General features: G+C 39.4%; 1 protein-coding gene across 2 annotated transcripts in view; it reads left to right on the forward strand.

Moving 5' to 3' along the window:
• The window catches only part of SLC12A8 (solute carrier family 12 member 8), a 144530-nt gene that overhangs the window by 118258 nt on the left and 1880 nt on the right, over positions 1–24392 (forward strand). For both annotated transcript variants that reach the window (XM_061167933.1, XM_061167932.1), the window contains 3 exons: positions 5234–5331; positions 13642–13759; positions 22124–22184. In XM_061167933.1, the coding sequence (XP_061023916.1) occupies positions 5234–5331; positions 13642–13759; positions 22124–22184 (277 nt within the window). The remainder of the gene's footprint in view (positions 1–5233; positions 5332–13641; positions 13760–22123; positions 22185–24392) is intronic.

The following is a 24392-nucleotide window of genomic DNA, read 5'->3' on the forward strand; positions in this document are numbered from 1 at the left end:
CTCTTCACTTTGCAGTAGCTGGAAGTCCCTCTGGTTCATCCTCTCTGGAGAATGAACTTTTAGGATATAACAAGAAATATAAAACTGTCCAATTGCTCTGACTTAGTAATTCTATTTGGGGGAATTGTATCTTAAGAAAACAACCATAAACCAAACAGCAAACCATAAATATGTACAGGATTCTCAAAACTGCATTGTTGGTGCTGATGACAACCTAGAAATAGATGTGCAGTATTTGATAAGTGGTTAAAAGATTGCAGAATCAACATGATAAGATACCACATGAACTTGAAACATGCTTGAAACATGATCCCTTGTGGACCATATCAGTGCCCATTCTTATTTTGTACCTGCTAGTTAGAACTATGTGTTTGTTCATCCTGATGAAAATATGGAGTGTACTTCCAGAGATGGCTTCATATTGATTTTAAATAATTTCTATAAAGTTATTTAAATTTGTGGTTTAAAAAATTGACATAATTGTTTTCCCCTTCATGTTTAAAGTCTTCATATCTGCATGGGTTTTGTGAATACAAGACTTGTTAGACATACTGCTACATTTTAAAAGACAATTTAACATTATACATTATGTTTGTTATATTTTATATTTTTAACGTGCCTAATACATGCTTCCCTGGTAGCTCAGCTGGTAAAGAATCTGCCTGCAATGCAGGAGACCCTGGTTCAATTCCTGGATCAGGAAGTTCCCCTGGAGAAGGGATAGGCTACCCACTCTAGTATTCTAGGGTTTCCCTGGTGGCTCAGATGGTAAAGAATCCCTTTGCAGTTGCAGGAGACCTGGGTTCGATTCCACCTGGGTTCAATCCCTGGGTTGGGAAGATCCCCTGGAGGAGGGCATGGCAACCCACTCCAGTGTTCTTGCCTGGAGAATCCCCATGGACAGAGGGGCCTGGAGGGTTACAGTCCATGGGGTTGCAAAGAGTCGGACACGACTGAGCGACTAAGCACACAGTGCTTACCTGTTTGTTCTGTGACTAAAGCTTGGTAAACTTGCCTTCCCAGTTGTTATTCTAGTATTTCTAACATGAAAAACTGTCTCCTTCTGCCACTAGTCTGTAAGACTTATTTCTTTCAGCATAATCCTTGAAAAGAGGTGGGGGGGAATCCTTCACTGATTTTGGAAGGGTTTTGAAACCATAGCTGTTCAGAATTCTGAATAATTGTCTGCTTATATTGTAGTACCTATTCAGAGTCGTTGAGCATCCTTAACTGAATTCTTCCTTGCATTGCTGATGTGTAAAACTGCACTGTGCTTGCGTGGACGACACACTCCTTCCTATCACTGTTCCTGTAGTTCCTTAAGAAAACACACATACACACAGCTCCCTTGGGTACAGTGTAATTGAGTTGGTGCAAGATCAAGTGTGAAAAAGTAAGTTTAACACTTGGCAAACATTTTGTTTCAGTTAGGCAAAAATCTAAGTTCTTCACCAGTCGTGTTTCTTCTTAATGACCAATGGAACAACTATATTTCACTAAGCTTGTGATCGAAAAAATGAATCATGCATTGGGCATGTTGAAAGTATACAATGTAATCAAAGACAATCTTAACAGTGCTGCTTCTTTTAAAAAAAAATTAATAGAGCTGTCAATTCAAATCAGTTATAAACCTTGGCACAATTTTCCAAAATTTACTTTATTGTAGTTGATTTATAATGTTGTATTAACTTCTACTGTATAGCAAAGTGATTTACTTATACATATATTTATATATATTCTTTTTCATATTCTTTTCCATTGTGGTTTATCCCAGGATATTGAATATAGTCCTTGTGCTAGACAGTAGGACCTTGTTGTTTATCCATTCTATATGTAACAGTTTGTTAATCCCAAACTATCAGTCCATCCTTATCACCTCCTCCTTGGCAACCATGTCTGTGAATCTATTTCTGTTTTGTAGATAAGTTCATTTGTGTCATATTTAGAGTCCACATATAAGTGATATTATTTGGTACTTGTCTTTCTCTGTCTGACTTACTTCACTTAGTATGATAAGCTCTAGGTCCATACATGTTGCTGCAAATGGCATTATTTCATTCTTTTTTAATGGCTGAGTAGTATTCCATTGTATATATATATACCACATATTCTTTATACATTCATCTGTCAATGGACATTTAGGTTGTTCCCATGTCCTGGCTGTTGTAAACAGTGCTGCAATGAACATTGGGGTGCATGTATCTTTTCAAATTATAGTTTTGTCTGGATACATGCCCGACAGCGGGATTGCTGGATCATATGCAACTCTATTTTTAGATTCTTAAGGAACCTCCATACCTTTCTCCATTGTGGCTGCACCAATTTACATTCCCTCAACAGTGTAGGAGGGTTTCCTTTTCTCTACACCCTCTCCAGCATTTGTTATTTGTAGACTTTTAATGATGGCCATTGCGACATATGAGGTGATATATCATTGGTGTTTCAATTTGCATTTCCCTAATAATTAGTGATATGAGCATTTTTTCATGTGCTTCTTGGCCATCTGTATGTCTTCTTTGGATAAATGTCTATCTAGGTCTTCTGGAAGAGTTTCTTTTAATCCACAATTAAAAAGGAGACATTTGTTGAGCACGTCCTATGCACAAACTGCCTAGATTTGACATTTAGAGCTAAAAAAGACAATCTCTGCCTTCAAGATAGGGAGGTGTAAAAAATAAGTATAATGGGTTGGAAGTGTATGATAAAGGCAGACATGTTGAGAGGATGCAGACTTCTCTGGGGCCTGGGTTGGTTTGTCATTCATTTACCCTCAGGTATGGGATATTTACTACTTTCTAAGCACTATTCTAGACTAGGGATGGAGAACATGCTGAATAGATGGAGAATGTCTCTGTTGTCATTGAAGTTGCCTTCTATCAGGAAAGACACATAGTAAGCAAGCACACATACTTGGACTCCAGTAAGTGATAAGTCATATGATGAATCATAAAGTGAGGTAACAAGATAGAGACCTGGGTGGGAATAGTGGTTCTGTTTCAGATAGGTTTGTCAGAAAAGATCTTTTTGAGAAGATGATATTTTTATGGAAAACTGAAGTATATAAAGTAGTGAGCCAGGCAGAGATGTGAGGGAAGAGTTCCAGGTAGAGGAAATGGCATGTGTAAAGGCACAGAAGGGAATTGGATTGGCAAATTGCAAGAACAGCAGAATCCCAGGAGTGACTGGAGAGGAGTGGGTCATGGGAGATGGATAGGAGATGACCACAGTAAGGAACGCAGAGGTCAGTCCTGTGTAGAGTTACACATGCCATGGTCACCACAACAGAAGGTCACTGAAAGTTCTAGCTAGGGGTGTGCTATGATAAGATCCAGCCTTAAAGAAGATCACTGGCTTTGTCAGGAATATATTGTATAGAAGTAGCAGAAGAACCTAAAGCCTGCTTGGAGGTATATTAACTAAAGGAGGTTAAACTGCTATAACAAGTAAAAATTTAGTGGCTCAAACACAATGGAAATTTATTTTTCACTTGCACTAGTAGTCCAGGAAGGGTGTTCCAAATCAGTGGGAGGCTCTCCGCCATGCATTATTCAGGGACCCAGCCTCCTTCCATTTTTATGATTCCACTATCCAACCAGTCCATCCTAAAGGAAATCAGTACTGAATATTCATTGGAAGGACTGATGCTGAAGCTGAAACTCCAATACTTTGGCCACCTGATGCAAAGAGCTGACTCATTGGAAAAGACCCTGATGCTGGGAAAGATTGAGGGCAGGAGGAGAAGGGGACAACAGAGGATGAGATGGTTGGATGGCATCACTGACTCAATGGACATGGGTTTGGGTGAACTCCGGGAGTTGGTGATGGACAGGGAAGCCTGACGTGCTGCAGTTCATGGGGTCGCAAAGAGTCAGACGTGACTAAGCAACTGAACTGAACTGATCCCCTAGGACCTTGTCATGAACAAAATCAAGACTGAGTTCCCATATTCAGATTTCAAGCACAGAGAAGAGGTATACCTACTCTCTCAAAGGCTTTGGTGCAGAACTGGCACTCACCACTTGTGTTCACATTCTGTTGGTGAGAACTTAGTCACATGACCACACCTAACTGCAATAAAGAAGAGTGCTGAGGACTGAATGAAGTATTTGGGGGTTAGAAGGAAGAGACAAGCCAGTAAAGGAGACTGAGTAGTGGACAGTGAGATAGGAGGAAAAGTAGGAGACCAAGGCATCTTAGAAATCAGGAGACAAATATATTTCAAGCAGGAAAAAGTGATCCCATGTGTCAGATGCTACCAGAAAAGTCAAATGAGATGAGGAGTTGACCATTGAATTTGAAAAGATTCAAGTCACTGACAGCCTGAGGAAGAGTAGTTTTAGTTGAGTGGTGTGTACTATCCTAAAAGTAGGTTGAGGAAACAATAGGAGGTAGAAACCACATAGATGATTCTTTTGAGAATTTTTGCTATAAGAGAGACAAAAAGAAAAAAAAAAAAAGGACAGTAGCTAGGGGGTGACCAGAAACTTTCTTTAGTTGGAAGAAATTACAGTGTATTTGTATTTGATGAGGATGATTTGGTAGAGGATGGAAAAATTGATGACACAAAGGTGAAATGAGCAGGGCACAAATATAGGGATGGGCCTTAGGTAGGAGCCAGCACTGTTCATCTACTTTGTCAATGGAAAGGCAGAAGAGAGGGTACAGACAAAAGCAGGTTGGTAGATTTGGCAATGAGAGAATATGAAAGCTCTCTTTTGAGAGGACAGGTTGTAAATTTATTACATCAGAGTGTAGGAGAATGAGTTAACTTAAGGTATAAGACTTGTGAGTGATGCTGAAGTGAGGAAGTAGATGATCTGTCCAAGGGAGTGCTTGCTAATAGTCTTGGACATGGACTCTAAGCTAGGTAAGAGGGTAATGAAAAGAGAAAGTAGGTGGTAGGAAGCAAAAACATATTAGGGCAAGTTGACTGAAGGTCCCCCTGCAGGCTATGAATAGTTGGGGTGGGAGACAGCAGAGTGAATGAGAAAAAAAAACAGAGGTGATGGACTGAGGGCAGATTTATTGAAATCATGATTTAGGAGGTGAACTTTCTGGTAAATACAAGCCTCAGGTGTGGCCAAGGAAACCAATGGTTGAGGTGACTGGACATTGTCTTTTAGACTGAATTAGGAAATTGGAGAAGAGGAGCACATAGGTATTTGCTAATAAAAACACTAAAAGGTTTGATAACAAAATAGTAACCAAGGATTTTGGCTCATTTATTTTTTAGATTTCTTCCTTAAGTCCAGACTACAGGAACATGATTTCCAGAGGAGACCAACTTCTTTCTACACTCACATATGCAATCCCTGGGTCTCCCTGTTGGGGGTGAGTAACTTCATTTTGATCTCAGCTGTTCTTGAGACTTAATTCAGGTGGATACATGTGTGATCTTGGGGTGGGGGTTGAGAGGAGGACAGAGGAAAGTCTTTATTAGGAGCAATGTGTTTTAATTGCTTGTATATTAGAATTTAGATAAGGCTACACATGGCAAGATTACATTTAATGAACCATTTATTTTAATCAATGCTTTACTTTTTAAATAATCATCTCTGATAAATTCTGGATCACTGAATTTCCAGGTATACCATATTAGCATAATTTAATTTGCTTCTCTCAGGAGTAGGACAAGGAGCTAGAATAGAATATCTATTTATTGATTGTTTTGATTAGAGGGTACTTTCAGAAGGACATCTTCTCAAATATCTTCTTTAAAGAGGTTTTTTGCATTACGAGTAAAGTTCAATTATTCAGACTTCTATAGGATTCAGAGGTTGATGAGAGGACCATTGTTTCTAAAGGCCCTAGTCTTTTTTCTTTTCTTTACTTTTTTTTTATTAGTTGGAGGCTAATTACTTCACAGCATTTCAGTGGGTTTTGTCATACATTGATATGAATCAGCCATGGAGTTACATGTATTCCCCATCCCGATCCCCTCCCCCCTCCCCCCTCCCTCTCCACCCAATTCCTCTGGGTCTTCCCAGTGCACCAGGCCTGAGCACTTGTCTCATGCATCCCACCTGGGCTGGTGATCTGTTTCACTATAGATAATATACATACTGTTCTTTCGAAACATCCCACCCTCACCTTCTCCCACAGAGTTCATAAGTCTGTTCTGTACTTCCGTGTCTCTTTTTCTGTTTTGCATATAGGGTTATCATTACCATCTTTCTAAATTCCATATATATGTGTTAGTATGCTGTAATGTTCTTTATCTTTCTGGCTTACTTCAGTCTGTATAATGGGCTCTAGTTTCATCCTTCTCATTAGAACTGATTCAAATGAATTCTTTTTAATGGCTGAGTAATATTCCATGGTGTATATGTACCACAGCTTCCTTATCCATTCATCTGCTGATGGGCATCTAGGTTGCTTCCATGTCCTGGCTATTATAAACAGTGCTGCGATGAACATTGGGGTGCACGTGTCTCTTTCAGGTCTGGTTTCCTCAGTGTGTATGCCCAGAAGTGGTATTGCTGGGTCATATGGCAGTTCTATTTCCAGTTTTTTAAGAAATCTCCACACTGTTTTCCATAGTGGCTGTACTAGTTTGCATTCCCACCAACCGTGTAAGAGGGTTCCCTTTTCTCCACACCCTCTTCAGCATTTATTGCTTGTAGGCTTTTGGATAGTAGCCATGCTGACTGGCGTGTAATGGTACCTCATTGTGGTTTTGATTTGCATTTCTCTAATAATGAGTGATGTTGAGCATCTTTTCATGTGTTTGTTAGCCACCTGTATGTCTTCTTTGGAGAAATGTCTGTTTAGCTCTTTGGCCCATTTTTTGATTGGGTCATTTATTTTTCTGGAATTGGGTTGCAGGAGTTGCTTGTATATTTTTGAGATTAATCCTTTGTCTGTTGCTTCATTTGCTATTATTTTCTCCCAATCTGAGGGCTGTCTTTTCACCTTACTTATAGTTTCCTTTGTAGTGCAAAAGCTTTTAAGTTTCATTAGGTCCCGTTTGTTTATTTTTCCTTTTATTTCCAATATTCTGGGAGGTGGGTCATAGAGGATCCTGCTGTGATTTATGTCAGAGTGTGTTTTCCCTATGTTCTCCTCTAGGAGTTTTATAGTTTCTGGTCTTACATCTAGATCTTTAATCCATTTTGAGTTTATTTTTGTGTATGGTGTTAGAAAGTGTTCTAGTTTCATTCTTTTACAAGTGGTTGACCAGTTTTCCCAGGACCACTTGTTAAAGAGGTTGTCTTTTTTCCATTGTATATTCTTGCCTCCTTTTTCGAAGATAAGGTGTCCGTAGGTTCGTGGATTTATCTCTGGGCTTTCTATTCTGTTCCATTGATCTATATTTCTGTCTTTGTGCCAGTACCATGCTGTCTTGATGACTGTGGCTTTGTAGTATAGTCTGAAGTCAGGCAGGTTGATTCCTCCTGTTCCATTCTTCTTTCTCAAGATTACTTTGGCTATTCGAGGTTTCTTGTATTTCCATACAAATTGTGAAATTCTTTGGTCTAGTTCTCTGAAAAATACCGTTGGTAGCTTGATAGGGATTGCATTGAATCTATAGATTGCTTTGTGTAGAATAGCCATTTTGACAATATTGATTCTTCCAATCCATGAACATGGTATGTTTCTCCATCTGTTTGTGTCCTCTTTGATTTCTTTCATCAGTGTTTTATAGTTTTCTATGTATAGGTCTTTTGTTTCTTTAGGTAGATATACTCCTAAGTATTTTATTCTTTTTGTTGCAATGGTGAATGGTATTGTTTCCTTAATTTCTTTCTGTTTTTTCATTGTTAGTATATAGGAATGCAAGGGATTTCTGTGTGTTAATTTTATATCCTGCAACTTTACTATATTCATTGATTAGCTCTAGTAATTTTCTGGTAGAGTTTTTAGGGTTTTCTATGTAGAGGATCATGTCATCTGCAAACGGAGAGAGTTTCACTTCTTTTCCTATCTGGATTCTTTTACTTTTTTTTCTGCTCTGATTGCTGTGGCCAAAACTTCCAACACTATGTTGAATAGTAGTGGTGAGAGTGGGCACCCTTGTCTTGTTCCTGATTTCAGGGGAAATGCTTTCAATTTTTCACAATTGAGGGTGATGCTTGCTGTGGGTTTGTCATATATAGCTTTTATTATGTTGAGGTATGTTCCTTCTATTCCTGCTTTCTGGAGAGTTTTAATCATAAATGGGTGTTGAATTTTGTCAAAGGCTTTCTCTGCATCTATTGAGATAATCATATGGTTTTTATCTTTCAATTTGTTAATGTGGTGTATTACACTGATTGATTTGCAGATATTAAAGAGTCCTTGCATTCCTGGGATAAAGCCCACTTGGTCATGGTGTATGATTTTTTTAATATGTTGTTGGATTCTGTTTGCTAGAATTTTGTTAAGGATTTTTGCATCTATGTTCATCAGTGATATTGGCCTGTAGTTTTCTTTTTTTGTGGCATCTTTGTCTGGTTTTGGAATTAGGGTGATGGTGGCCTCATAGAATGAGTTTGGAAGCTTACCTTCATCTGCAATTTTCTGGAAGAGTTTGAGTAAGGTAGGTGTTAGCTCTTCTCTAAATTTTTGGTAGAATTCAGCAGTGAAGCCATCTGGTCCTGGGCTTTTGTTTGCTGGAAGATTTCTGATTACAGTTTCAACTTCCTTGCTTGTGATGGGTCTGTTAAGATCTTCTATTTCTTCCTGGTTCAGTTTTGGAAAGTTATACTTTTCTAAGAATTTGTCCATTTCATCCAAGTTGTCCATTTTATTGGCATAGAGCTGCTGGTAGTAGTCTCTTATGATCCTTTGTATTTCAGTGTTGTCTGTTGTGATCTCTCCATTTTAATTTCTAATTTTGTTAATTTGGTTCTTCTCTCTTTGTTTCTTAATGAGTCTTGCTAATGGTTTGTCAATTTTGTTTATTTTTTCAAAAAACCAGCTTTTAGCTTTGTTGATTTTTGCTATGGTCTCTTTAGTTTCTTTTGCATTTATTTCTGCCCTAATTTTTAAGATTTCTTTCCTTCTGCTAACCCTGGGGTTCTTCATTTCTTCCTTCTCTAATTGCTTTAGGTGTAGAGTTAGGTTATTTATTTGGCTTTTTTCTTGTTTCTTGATGTAAGCCTGTAATGCTATGAACCTTCCCCTTAGCACTGCTTTTACAGTGTCCCATAGATTTTGGGTTGTTGTGTTTTCATTTTCATTCATTTCTATGCATATTTTGATTTCTTTTTTGATTTCTTCTATGATTTGTTGATTATTCGGAAGCATGTTATTTAGCCTCCATATATTTGAATTTTTGATAATTTTTTTCCTGTAATTGAGATCTAATCTTACTGCACTGTGGTCAGAAAAGATGACTGGAATGATTTCAATTTTTTTGAATTTTCCAAGACCAGATTTATGGCCCAGGATGTGATCTATTCTGGAGAAGGTTCCGTGTGCACTTGAGAAAAAGGTGAAGTTGATTGTTTTGGGGTGAAATGTCCTATAGATATCAATTAGGTCTAGCTGGTCCATTGTGTTATTTAAGGTTTGTGTTTCCTTGTTAATTTTCTGTTTAGTTGATCTATCCATAGTTGTGAGTGGGGTATTAAAGTCTCCCACTATTATTGTGTTACTGTTAATTTCCTCTTTCATACTCGTTAGCATTTGCCTTACATATTGCGTTGCTCCTATGTTGGGTGCATATATATTTATAATTGTTATATCTTCTTCTTGGATTGATCCTTTGATCATTATGTAGTGTCCTTCTTTGTCTCTTTTCACATCCTTTATTTGAAAGTCTATTTTATCTGATATGAGTATTGCAACTCCTGCTTTTTTTTGGTCTCCGTTTGCGTGAAATATTTTTTTCCAGCCCTTCACTTTTAGTCTGTGTGTGTCTCTTGTTTTGAGGTGGGTCTCTTGTAGACAGCATATATAGGGGTCTTGTTTTTGTATCCATTCAGCCAATCTTTGTCTTTTGGTTGGGGCATTCAACCCATTTACATTTAAGGTAATTATTGATAGGTGTGGTCCCGTTGCCATTTACTTTGTTGTTTTGGGTTCATGTTTATATAACCTTTCTGCATTTCCTGTCTAGAGAAGATCCTTTAGCATTTGTTGAAGAGCTGGTTTGGTGGTGCTGAATTCTCTCAGCTTTTGCTTGTCTGTAAAGCTTTTGAATTCTCCTTCATATCTGAATGAGATCCTTGCTGGGTACAGTAATCTAGGTTGTAGGTTATTCTCTTTCATTACTTTAAGTATGTCCTGCCATTCCGTTCTGGCCTGGAGGGTTTCTATTGATAGATCAGCTGTTATCCTTATGGGAATCCCTTTGTGTGTTATTTGTTGTTTTTCCCTTGCTGCTTTTAATATTTGTTCTTTGTGTTTGATCTTTGTTAATTTGATTAATATGTGTCTTGGGGTGTTTCGCCTTGGGTTTATCCTGTTTGGGACTCTCTGGGTTTCTTGGACTTGGGTGGCTATTTCCTTCCCCATTTTAAAGGGAAGTTTTCAGCTATTATCTCCTCGAGTATTTTCTCATGGCCTTTCTTTTTTTCTTCTTCTTCTGGGACTCCTATGATTCGAATGTTGGGGCGTTTGACATTGTCCCAGAGGTCCCTGAGGTTGTCCTCATTCTTTTGATTCTTTTTTCCTCTCTGCTTCATTTATTTCTACCATTTTATCTTCTTCCTCACTTATCCTATCTTCTGTCTCCGTTATTCTACTCTTGGTTCCCTCCAGAGTGTTTTTTATCTCATTTATTGCATTATTCATTTTTAATTGACTCTTTTTTATTTCTTCTAGGTCTTTATTAAACATTTCTCACATCTTTTCAATCTTTGTCTCCAGGCTATTTATCTGTAACACCATTTTGTTTTCAAGATTTTGGATCATTTTTGTTATCATTATTCTAAATTCTTTTTCAGGTAGATTCCCTATCTCCTCCTCTTTTGTTTGACTTGGTGGGCATTTTTCATGTTCCTTTACCTGTTGGGTATTTCTCTGCCTTTTCATCTTGTTTAGGTTGCTGTGTCTGGAGTGGGCTTTCTGTATTCTGGAGGTCTGTGGTTCCTTTTTATTGTGGAGGTTTCACCCAGTGGGTGGGGTTGGACGATTGGCTTGTCAAGGTTTCCTGGTTAGGGAAGCTTGCGTCGGTGTTCTGGTGTGTGGAACTTGATTTCTTCTCTCTGGAGAGCAATGGAGTGCCCAGTAATGAGTTTTGAGATGGGTCTATGTGTTAGGTGTAACCTTGGGCAGCCTATATGTTGACGTTCAGGGCTATGTTCCTGCGTTGCTGGAGAATTTGCGTGGTATGTCTTGCTCTGAAACTTACTGGCTCTTGGGGTGGTGGTTGGTTTCAGTGTAGGTATGGAGGCTTTTGGACAGTCTCTTATTACTTAAAGTTCCATGTAGTCAGGAGTTTTCTGGTGTTCTTAGGTTTTGGGTTTAAGTCTCCTGACTCTGGATTTCAGTTTTATTCTTCCAGTAGTCTCAGGACTTCTCCAACTATACAGCACTGATAATAAAACTTCTAGATTAATGGCGAAAAGATTCTCCCCCGTTAGGGACACCCAGAGAGGTCCACAGAGTTACATGAAGAAGAGGAGAGGGAGGAGGGAGATAGAGATGAGCAGGAGGAGAAAAGGGGGGACTCAAGAGGAGAGAGACAGATCTACGCAGTTGTCTGTTCCCAGAGTGTTCTCCGTAGCCCAGACACCCACAAAGATTCACTGAATTGGATTGGGAAGAGAAGGGGAAAGGAGGAAATAGAGGTGTTCTGAGGTAGAAAACGGAGAGTCAAGATTGGGAGAGAATAATCAACACACTCCTGAATAAAAATGGGAACTGGTTATTGGATTCTTAAATGTCCACAATTTATATCATATACTGAAAAACAAAGATTAAAAATCTAGAGTAGAGGTTAGACTCTTAAAAATACTGTATTAAAAACAAAAACCAAAACACCCACAAAAAATTTTAGAAATATATATGAAGTTCTGTTTAAAAATAGGGCTTCTCTTCTTTTTTTTTTTTTTGGTAAGGTTATATTGTAATGAAAATGAAAATTAAGGAGTAGTGGAGGAGTAATAGAGGACTTTAAAAGAAATAAGAGAAAAAGAAAAATAGAAAATAGAAGAGAAAAAGAAAGAAAAAGAAGAAAAAAAAATTTTCCTAATTAAAAAAATTATAAAAATCTATGAAAATGAAAGTTAAGGAGTAATGGAGTAATAGGGAATTTTAAAAGAGAAAAAAGAAAAAAGAAAAAAAAATTTTTTTTTCTTACTTAAAAAAAAAAAAAAGTAAAAATGTATCTAGGAATTTCTCTGGAGCTGTTGCCGTCAGTGTGAGTTCGGTTCAGTTTCAAATAGCTCCTCATTCCAACTTACATTTCTCAATATCTACAGGCCCCTTCCGGTGTAGTCGATGTTATCTACAGGGATTTTGATCTGTTGCACCGGTCCCTTCTGTAGCGGTTCCCTTTGTTTATTTGGCTTCTGTCTGCCGGTCTCTTCAGTGCCCAATTTCCGCCCTGGCACAGGCGGGCGGAGGTGGACTCTTATTCAGGTTGCTAGTTCCGTCGCGCTGCGGGGAGGGGCTGGCGCTGCCCTCCAGTCCCCAGCCCCAGTCCCTGCCCGTGCCGGTCGGGTGCCTGCGCCCTCTGTCTTGCCGCGACCCTCCCGGGGGATGTCGACCATCCAGAATCTCAGGAGGTCTTTGATTAGAAACTGGAGGCCTGTTTGCAGTGCAGTAGGGGATGCGGTCCTTGGGGCCGAGCCTGCCCCTTTCCCCTCCCCTCTGCCTCCAGCCTCCAGCGGGGCTGGGCCGGTCCGCAGCCTGCGAGCTCTTCTCTGGACTTGCTCGGTCCCTTTGTTCTGCGAACTGGCTGGCAGTGTGTTCGGGCCAGTTAATTTTCTCTCTCTCTTTTGCTATCCCACAGTTTAAGTTGGTAACTCACAAAAGCTCCCTCCGATTGTCCTCAGGGCACTCAGGCCCAGTTCTTACCCTAAGCAATGCCGCCTGCTCCTCTCCGTTCTGCCCCCACTTGCTGGTGGCGGATGCGGGTGTCTGGGGTACTTTTCTGCAGGGAGTTGCTTTTAGGCACTTAATCTGTGGGTTTTATTTATTGTTCCCCTCCCAGTCAGGTTGCCCTCCAAGATTCAAACACTTCCCCCAGACCCGCCAGTGCGAGGGTTTCCTGGTGTCTGGAAACTTTCTCTATTAAGACTCCCTTCCCGGGATGGATCTCCATCCTTAGCTCTTTTGTCTCTGTTTTTATCTTTTATATTTTGTCCTACCTCCTTTCGAACACAATGGGTTGCTTTTCTGGGCGCCTGATGACCTCAGCTAGCGATCAGAAGTTGTCTTGTGAAGTTTGCTCTGCGTTCAGTTATTCTTTTGATGAATTTGTAGGCGAGAAAGTGGTCTCCCCGTCCTATTCCTCCGCCATCTTGGCTCCTCCCCCAAGGCCCTAGTCTTATCAAGGGTTTTTGTTTGTTTTTTGAGGGGACCACACCACATGGCTTGGGGGATCTTAGTTCCTAGACCAGGGAGCAAACCCTGGTCCCCTGCAGTAGAAGTGTGGAGCCCTAACCACTAGACCACCAGGGAATTCCTCCACTTAAGGCCGTTGTCTTGTGGCTTGCTTAGAGTGTGTTTCAACCATGAGCTGACTTGTTTTTCCTTCTATTTCCACAGGCTATTGGGTCCCTTCTCATCATGTTTGTGATCCAGTGGGTCTATACCCTGGTTAACATAGGTGTTGCTGCCATTGTATATTTCTACATTGGTCGGACAAGTCCCGGACTTCACCTTGGTGAGCAATACAGCCGTTTTGCCACCACCTCCTTTCTTCTCTTTCAGCATTTATTGAAAAACACAGGTTTTGAATACCTATTAAATGCCAACACTGACTCAGATACAAATCCCACTTTCAAGCTGACAGTCTAGGATTAAAAAAATATGGCATGCACATAAATGATAACAAATGAAAAACAATAATAAATTGTGAGGTTGATAAGACATGTAGAAGTAAAATGGATGACAACAATAAGTTAAGAGCCAGGAGGGAAGAAATGGGAATATACTATTGAAAGTTTCTTATACTATATGTGAAGTACTAAAATATCACTTAAAGATAGACTATGATAAGTTAAAAAGGTGTATTACAAACCCTAAGCAACTACTAAAAGACAAGTGTACCTTGAAAATATTGTGAGTTCAGTTCTAGATCATTGCACTAAAATGAATATCACAATAACGCAAGTCACACACTTTTTTTTTCTTCCCTAGTGCATATAAAAGTTATATTTATACTATACAGCAGTCTGTTAAGTGTGTAATAGCATTATGTCTAAAAAGCATTGTACATATCTTAGTATTAAAATACTTTATTGCTAAAAAATGCTAACCATCATCTGAGCCTTCAAGTCACAGTAGTAACATCAAAGATCACTGATTGCAAATCACTGTAAGAAATATAATATTAATAATAGTGAAAAGGTTTGAAATATTGTAACAATTACCATGATGTGACTCAGAAAGTGAGCCAGTGATGCAGGGGAAGTGGACCTGATAGACTTGCTCAATGCATGGCTGCCACAAACCTTCAACATGTAAAAAAAGATGCAGGACTCAGAAGCACAGTAAAATGAGTTATGCCTATAATGAAACAAAGAATTACAACTAATCAGCTAATAAAGAAGATAAAATTGAATTTAAAGCACTCAAAATAGAAAAAAGAGAAAAGGATAATAGACCAAAAACAAATAGCAAGGTGGTTTACATAAACCTAGCCATATCAATAGCCACACTAATTTTAAATGGTCTAAACACTCCCGATTAAGTGGTCTAAACCAATGTCATATTGAATTTGTCAATTCTCAATTTGAATTGAGATTATCAGATTGAATAAAAAGCATGATCCAGTTGTTGCTGTCTACAAAAAACCTACTTTCAACGTAGAGAAACAAATGTTACAAGTAAAAGAATGGGACAAGCTGTATCGTGATAAATCAGACAAAGCTGGATTGATTATATTAACATAAGACAAAGTAGATTTCAGAGAAAAGAATATTACCAGGGATAAAGAGGGTCATTTCATAGAGACAAAGGGAAAATTAACCAAGAGAACATAATAAATCTTAATATTGATGTACTTAAAAACAGAGCTTTGAAATACAAAAAACAAAGCCTGATAGATCTGCAATAATAAGTAGAAAAGTTCTCAATTATATTCAGATTTCAACACCTCTCTCTCAATAATTGATAAAACAAGTAGGAAAAAATCAGTAGGGCTTTAGAAGACTTGACTAACATTATCAACAAATGTGGCTAAATTGATAGTGTAGAATATTCTATATAACAACAGCAGAATATATATATTCTTTTCAAGTGAAAAGAATGAGACATTTACCAGAATAAACCATATTTTAGGAAATTTTTTAAAGTCTCAGTAAATTTAAAAGTATTTAAGTCAATTCAAAGAACAAAGAGGAAGTGAATTAGAAATAAATACCAGAAAGATGGTTGGAAAATCCCCAAATATTTAGAAACTAAAGAACACTGAATAACACTAAATGACTAAGAATACTAAAGAGCACTAAATATACTAAAGAAACTAATTAACTCATGGTTCAAAGAAGAAATAAGTAAAATTTTAAAGTATTTTTAACTGAATGAAAATGAAAATATAACATCAAAATTGTGGGCTGCAGTTAATTCAGTGCACTTCCTCAGAAGGAAGTGTACTGCATCAAATGCTTATATTAGAAAAGAAAAATATCTCAAAGCAGTAACCCCTGTTTCCCACTTAAGGATAATTATCAAAAGTGCAAACTAATCTATAATGACAGCATTATCAGTGGTTGCCTTTGGATGGGGTGGAGGTGTGGATATGTGGGAGGGAGGTCTTGTGAAGTGGCTTGAGGGGACTTGGAGGTGATGGATGTGTTCAGGATCCTGCTTTTAGTGGTGCTTTCACAGTATATACATGTATTAACACCAAATGGTGCACTTTAAATGCACATTGTCGTCGTTCAGTCGCTCAGTTGTGTCTGACTCTTTGCGTCCCCATGGACTACAGCATGCCAGGCTTCCCTGTCCTTCATTATTTCCTGAGGTTTGCTCAGTCTAGAGTTTGCTCACTGAAGTCTATTGAGTCAGTGATACCATCCAACCTCCTCGTTCTCTGTTGCTTCCTTCTCCTCCTGCCCCCAATCCCTCCCAGCATCAGGGTCTTTTCCAATGAGTCAGCTCTTTGCCCTAGGTGGCCAAAGTATCGGAACTTCTGCTTCAGCATCAATCCTTCCAATGAATATTCAGGGTTGATTTCCTTTAGGATTGACTGATTTGATCTCTTTGCTGTCCAAGGAACTCTCAAGAGTCTTCTCCAGCACCACAGTTCTAAGGCATCAATTCTTAGGCACTTAGCATTCTTTATTGTCTGGCTCTCACATCTGTACATGACTACTGGAAAAACCATAGTTTTGATTATATGGACCTTTGTCAACAGAGTAATGTCTCTGCTTTTTAATACACTGTCTAGGTTTGTCATAGCTTTTCTTCCAAGGAGCAAGCATCTTTTAATTTCATGGCTTCAGTCACTCCACAGTGATTTTGGAGCCCAAAAAAATAAAGTCTGTCACTGTTTCCATTGTTTCCTCATCTATTTGCCATGAAGTGATGGGACCAGATGCCATGATCTTTGTTGTTTGAATGTTGAGTTTTAAGCCAACTTTTCCACTCTCACTTTTTCACTCTTTTCCACCTTCATCAAGAGGCTCTTTAGTTCCTCTTGGCTTTCTGCTACTAGGGTGGTATCATCTACATATCTGAGTTTATTGATATTTCTCCTGGCAATCTTGATTCCAGCTTGTGCTTCGTCCAGCCCGGCATTTTGCATGATGTACTCTGCATATAAGTTAAATAAGCAGGGTGACAATATACAGCTTTGATGTACTCCTTTTTCAATTTTGAACCAGTCCATTGTTTCATGTCCGGTTCTAACTTGCTTCTTGACCTGCATTCAGGTTTCTCAGGAAGCAGGTAAGGTTGTCTGGTATTCCCATCTCTTGAAGAATTTTCCACAGTTTGCTGTGATCCACACAATCAAAGGCTTTAGCATAGTCAATGAAGCAGCAGTAGATATTTTTCTGGAATTCTCTTCCTTTTTCTAATATCCAATGGATGTTGGCAATTTGATCTCTGGTTCCTCTGCCTTTTCTAAATCCAGCTTGTACATCTGGAAGTCCTTGGCTTGTGTACTTTTGAAGCCTAGCTTGAAGGGTTTTGATCATAATCTTACTAGCATGTAAAATGAGTACAATTGTGTGGTAGTTTGAACATTCTTTGGCATTGCCCTTCTTTGGGATTGGAATGAAAACTAATCTTTTCCAGTCCTATGGCCACTGCTGAGTTTTCTAAATTTGCTGGCATATTAAGTGCAGTACTTTAACAGCATCATCTTTTAGGATTTGAAATAGCTCGGCTGGAATTCCATCACCTCCACTAGCTTTGTTCGTAGTGCTTCCTGAGGCCCACTAGACTTCACATTCCAGGATGTCTGGCTCTAGGTGAGTGATCACACCATCATGGTTATCCGAGTCAGTAAGACCTTTTCTGTGTAGTTCTTCTATGTATTCTTGCCACCACTTCTTATTATCTTTTACTTCTGTTACATCCATACTGTTTCTGTCCCTTATTGTGCCCATCTTTGCATGAAATGTTCCTTTGATATCTCTAATTTTCTTGAAGAGATCTCTAGGCTTTCCTTTCTATTGTTTTCCTTTATTTCTTGGCACTGTTCACTTAGGAAGGCTTTCTTAGCTCTCCTTTATATTCTTTGGAACTCTGCATTCAGATGGGTATATCTTTCCTTTCCTCTTTGCCTTTTGCTTCTCTTCTTTTCTCAGATATTTGTAAGGTCTCCTCAGACAACCATTTTGCCTTTTTGGGTTTCCTTTCCTTGAGGATGGTTTTGATCACTGCTTTCTGCACAATGTTATGCACCTCCATCCATAGTTTTTCAGGCACCCTTTCAATCAGACCCAATCCCTTGAATCTATTTGTCACTTCCACAGAAGACTCATAAGGGATTTTATTTAGGTCATACCTGAATTGCCTAGTGGTTTTCTCTACTTTTTTCAATTTAAGTCTGAATTTTGCAATGAGGAGTTCATATCTGAGCCACAGTCAGCTCCTGGTCTTGTTTTTGCTGACTTTGTAGAGTTTCTCCAACTCTGGCTACAAAGAATCAATCTTATTCTTAAATACACTTAGTTTATTCTAAAAATGTACCTGGGGCTTGTTTTAATCAGGTAGAATAATACACAGACACAGAAATGAAGAAATAAGTTTATACTCACAGACCTCTAGGAATAGAAGGGCTATGTAGGGCCACAGGGGAAGGACCAGAGTTGGTCATGAGGCAAAAGAGGTCAAGGGGAGAGTATGGCCCCTTATGCCCACCTGATATCAAAGGTGTGCTCTTAGGGGAGTTTTAGCGGGAAAGAATGGGCAAGGCAGGTACGTAGTTGAGTAAGTTTAGGATTGGATAGTTTGAGTAATTGCAGGGGCTCTGGGTTGTAGGGGTCATCTCCAGTTGTCTACTATTTTGCCCTGGGGTGAGTTAAGACAGGGGAATACTGGCTTGATGTATAAGAGCTTGATAAAGGAAGTGGTTGGGAGTGTGGGCTCTGGATTACTTGATTTGTGTATCAAAGGTGCGGCTTCCCTGGTGGCTCAGTTCAGTTCAGTCGCTCAGTCGTGTCCCACTCTTTGCAACCCCATGGATTGTAGCATGCCAGACCTCCCTGTTCATCACCAACTCCAGGAGGTTACCCAAACTCATGTCCATTGAGTTGGTGATGCCATCCAACCATCTCATCCTCTGTCGTCCCCTTCTCCTCCTGCCCTCAATCTTTCCCAGCATCAGGGTCTTTTCCAATGAGTCAGCTCTTCGCATCAGGTGGCCAAAGTGTTGGAGTTTCAGCTTCAACATCAGTCTTTCCAATGAACACCTAGGACTGATCTCCTTGAGGATGGACTGGTTGGATCTCCTTGAAGTCCAAGGGACTCTCAAGAGTCTTCTCCAACACCACAGTTCAAAAGCATCAATTCTTCAGCACTCAGCTTTCTTTACAGTCCAACTTTCACATCCATACATGACTACTGGAAAAACCAGAGCCTTGACTAGATAGACCTTTGTTGGCAAAGTAATGGTGGCTCAGTGGTCAAGAAACCTCCTGCCAATGCAGGAGATGTGGGTTCAATCCCTGGGTGGGGAAGATCCCCTAGAGAAGGAAATGGCAACCCACTCTAGTTCTCTTGCCTGGGAAATCCCATGGACAGAGAAGGCTGGGCAGGCTACAGTCCATGGAGTTGCAAGAGTCAGGTATGACTTAGCAACTAAACCACCACCATATATCAAGTGTGCTCATAGGGGAGTTGTTTGTTCTTTCTAGGAGTCCAGACCCCCAAGTGCCAGAGCAGGAAGAATAAAGAAAGGAAGAAAATATTCTCAACACTTTATTGTGTGTTATTTATTCCTCAATAATAAAGCTGTTTGAAAGGTACATTCTAGAGCTCTTTTCATCAACATTCTAGTGTCTCAATTTTTAAAATAAATAATGTAGTTTTAAGTCCTAACTAAGTCAGATGGACTGTAACAATCCAGGCAAACTGAAAAAGAAATTCTTTCAAGTTAGCGTAGTTTGGTATATATTTTTGAAAGAAATGCACTTCAAACACTTGAATCATGTGTACATTAAAAATAATGTTTTAGAAAAAGTCATGCTAAGCGTCCTTATATCAGCTAATTTAACGGATGCATGCATTGCATGCTAAGTTGCTTCAGTCATATCCGACTGTTTGTAACCCCATGGGCTGTAGCACACCAGGCTTCCCTGTCCATGGGATTCTCCAGGCAAGAATACTGTAGTGGGTTGACATTTCCTTCTCCAGGGGGTCTTCCTAACTCAGGGATTGAACCCTGGCCCCTTAAATCTCCTTCAGTGGCAGGCGGGTTCTTTACCACTAGCGCCACCCAGGAAGCCCAATTTAATGGATAGATATATTTTAATTAACAGTGATTACATCAGTGATTGCTTCTGAATTTCTTAGAAGTTAGTTTAATCTTAAGAAATTTAAATATTTCTCAGAAATTTGTTAACAGGAAAGTATGAAATCAAATTTCAGGCAAATTTACATCTAAAATATAGATAATTTAGAATCAAAGTGGTCATAAATAAGTAAGACCAATTAATATAATGTTTATTTTCTTCCTTCTGACAATGTCAAAATATATTAGAGACTTTCTCTTTGCAATTGCAGATTATTAATGCAAATTTAAAATTTGTCCTCCCCCTAACCGTTATAACCCTACATGAGATTCAGTAAATATGTCTTATCAGCTACACACTGTTGATGTTAGCCAAGACTCTAACGTAACCCTCTTAAAATAATGCTTACTTCCTGATCATATATTGAACATGATCTAATCAACTTTCAAGCATATATATATGAAATATATATATGTATACACACACACATATGTCTGGTGGAATGAGTATGTGTAATTTGGAAAAGCATTTTATAAAATTACATTTCATTTGGTTTCCTCAAGTTATATATAATTCATTTTGTGAGATTATAAAAATATCTACTACCAGTTATTGTGCTAAGAATTTTACATTATCTCAGTTCAGTTCAATTCAGTTGCTCAGCCGTGTCCTACTCTTTGCGACCCCATGGACCGCAGCACGCCAGGTCTCCCTGTCCATCACCAACTCCCGGAGTTTACCCAAAGTCATGTCCATTGAGTCGGTGATGCCATCCAACCATCTCATCCTCTGTCATTTATCTCATTTACACATGTAATATTTTCACTTTACTGTTAGAGACACATTTTTTTTTTTTTTTAGCATTGATAAGCTTTGCCTTAGACTTCTTTTTTAAAAAAAAAAAAATGTTTCATTTTGTGTTGGGGTATAGCCGTTTAACAATGTTGTGATAGTTTGAGGTGAACAGTGGAGGTACTCAGCCATACATATACATGTATCCATTCCCCCGCTGCAAAGCCCTCCTTTCCAGGCTGCCACAGAACAGAGTTCCCTATGCTATACAGTAGGCCCTTGTTGGGTATCTGTTTTAAATATAGTAGTATGTACATGCCCATCCCAAACTCCCTAACTATCCCTTCCTCCCATCCTTCCCACCAGCAACCATAAGCTCATTCTTGAAGTCAGTGAGTCTGTTTCTGTTTTGTAAGTAAGTTCATTTGTATCATTTCTTTTTAGATTCCACACTTAAGGGATGTCATGTGATACTTCTCCTTCTCTGTCTGACTTACTTCATTCCGTATGACACTCTCTAGGTCTATCCATGTTGCTGCAAATAGCATTATCTTGTTCTTTTTTATAGTTGAATAATATATCTGGTGGAGTGAATATGTGTAAATATGTAATTTGGAAAATTATTTTATAAAATTACATTTCATTTGGTTTCCTAAAGTTATATATAACTCATTTTGTGTGATCACTCCAAAGGAGAAATGGATTTAAAAAAAACTTAAAAAAATTGATAAACCCTATTCTAAACAGTGTATCTGATGGCAGGCTATTTGGTCAGTATCAACAACAGTCTCATCTTGAACTTCAGCTCTAACATTTTTACATGTGGGGCTATTTGAGTCACTTAACACCTGTAGAAAACTTCCTAAGGGCCAGATGCTGTGACTGTTGTACTATGAGTCTTACTGGGTGAAAAAGATGTGCTTCTTGTCCTCGTGGAGGATATGGTCTAGTGGCGGATTTTACAGCATATATTTAACACATATCAGTTTGAATCTAAAAATAAAATTATCGAAATTTTAAGAAATTAATAATTCCTAAGACTGAAATTAGCAAGTCATCTGCTTCTTTCTCTTTAACACATTAATTTTCTTTCTTGGGATTTTGGAGTTTAGAAGTAAACTTTTGGAAACTACTTGTAAGTATGAAGTCCTTAGCTGGTTACTGTCAGAGAGTATTACAATGAATGTAGTTCGATTAGACCTAAAAAGAGGGGAAAATTGTGCTCTTCTTTGTGTTTATCAGGGGATATATTTACCCCATTAAAACCTGGGATTGTAGATGCTTACATAGAATCTTCATAAAGTTTTATGTCTATGCCTTCCTTGCAGGTTTAGCCTCCAACTTCAGCCTTTTAAGATGGATGAGATCCCTTCTGATCCCCTCCTACAGGTCTGTGCCAACCTGGGGCCAGGATGAGGGCAGATGCCTGGCCTGGGAGGTGCTAAAGGTGCTTCATGGGCTTGGGTGAATTGAGGTGTGAATGCCTGACGTTTGAGAACCTCAAGGAAACTCAGACTGCTCCTCACTGCCCTCCACCACCCAGCCCCTCTGCCTCAGCTCATCAGAAGCTTCCTCTGGCCCCCTCTTCTCTTCTTATCCTCAGGAATTGAGAACATAGGCTTTCTTTAGAATCTGGTTGCTGAGAGGTCTAAGTTGAGAGAGTTACTTTTAGTGAGTTCACAATCTAAGACACGTTAGCATCAGTACTGACACACACAAACTCAAGGCCGAGAACTTCCATTCTTCCATTTCAAGTCAGAAGTAGTTGACACGACTGTGTTGGTGAAAGTGCAGAGACCAAGTACAGAAACAGAGTAGTGACCCTGCAGGATTTCTGTGGGACTTCAGTGTTCAAATACCCAAGGAGAGGGAGGAACAAACTTTCCTGAGAAACAGCAGAAAGCCTTTCAGGGAAGGTAAGGCTTCATGAGTACCCCAATTTCTTTCCTCCTCCTCTATGCTTCTAGTGCCAACGCTTGCTCACCTTTGGAGGCCTCAAGACTCTGGGAATTTTTATTTATTTATATTGTTTTTGGCAGTACTGGGTCTTTGTTGCTGCATATGACTTTCTCTACTTCTGGCAAGCAGAGGTTGCTCTCTAGCTGCGGTGTGCAGGCTTCTCATTGTGGCAGCTTCTCTTGTTGCTGAGCATGGGCTCCAGATGTACCAGCTTCAGTAGCTGCAGCATGGGCACTCAGTAGTTATGGCTCCTGGGCTCTGTAGTACAGGCTTAGTAGTTGTGGTGTGCAGACTTAGCTGCCCCTCAGCATGTGGAACCTCCCTGGACTGGAAATCAAGCCTGTGTTCCCTGCATCAGCAGGCTGATTCTCAACCACTGGACTACCAGGGAAGTGCCCAGGAATCTGTTTTAAGACAATATAAACACTGCCTGTCTGTTCAAGTCAGTCCAAGAATGACCTGGATGCTAAACCCTGGATGCTAGAAAAATGATGATGTCAGGAGCAGGGGTCATGGAAACCAACAGGGAGGAGGCTGGCAGGGAGAGTGGGGTGGAGAGGGGCAATTCCCTGCCATCTGCTTGGAAGCTGAACTGAATGTCCTGTGTGAAGCTGTAGGAGGGGTGGGGGCCACTCTCTGCCTCTCTTTCAGGCTGAGGGACCAGCTTGATGACTCAGGTCACAATACACCTATACTGATCCTAGTCCTGAGGGCAAGTAGAGGTTAAGTGGAAATAGATTCTGTGTGGAAGCTGCCTTCAGATTCTGGAGCTGCAACTGGTGTGTGGCTGAGTATATTTGGCCTTATCCAATTTGCATGAATATTTTTAGGTATTGTAGGTTTGAAAGCCTACAAATGACTATGGGAGGTCAGCATTCCTTTTTGATCTCTGAATTTCTGGGATTTCACCTCAGAGGTCACTGTTGTGCTATGTAGAAAGAAGAATATGTTAGGAGGAGATTATTCTTAGAAAATGACAGTGCTTTGGTTGGAAGAGAATCTAGTTTACACTATTCATGTCTCCGTGGACTTGTAGAGGCCTCAGCTAAGAGTCAGCATCAAGCTTACTGGCCTCATCATGGCTACTGAGCGATATCTTGTGGTGACTGTTCAGGAGGGGAAAGGACCTAGAAATCGTGACCACTTAAAAGTAGAAATTGATTGCTGTGTTTTATTTTTTGTAATTTTGAATTTTTTTCACAACTGTCACCCCAGATGCTCTTCAAAACCAAAGAAGAAGAATAACTGTAGGGTGTTTTGGGCAAAGGAGTTTGGGTATATTACTTCCTCTGTTACACCTACAGTTCCCAGAATTATGTAAAATTAAGCCTGACCTTAGAGAAGCTTTCTTTCCTGAAGTCTTAGCAACTGCCCAGGTGAGAACTCTTAGGCCGTTCTAGACTAGATAGTGAAGTGTATTATTTCCCTGAACTCAGAAAAATATTATGGTTTTACCTTAAACACATGTTGACTGGTACGGCATTTCCGTCACTTCCTAACCTTACTTCTTGCACATTCAACTTTTATAGAAGTTAGTTCATTTCTCAGAAAGCCCAACCCCTCTAATTTAGATATGTTCTCATCAAGTGGCTGCAAAGCCTTAGTCGTGTGATCTGAAGTCCTATAACAGCATGTTTT

The sequence above is a fragment of the Dama dama genome, chromosome 19, assembly GCF_033118175.1.
Source record: "Dama dama isolate Ldn47 chromosome 19, ASM3311817v1, whole genome shotgun sequence".
Taxonomy (NCBI): Eukaryota; Metazoa; Chordata; class Mammalia; order Artiodactyla; family Cervidae; genus Dama; species Dama dama.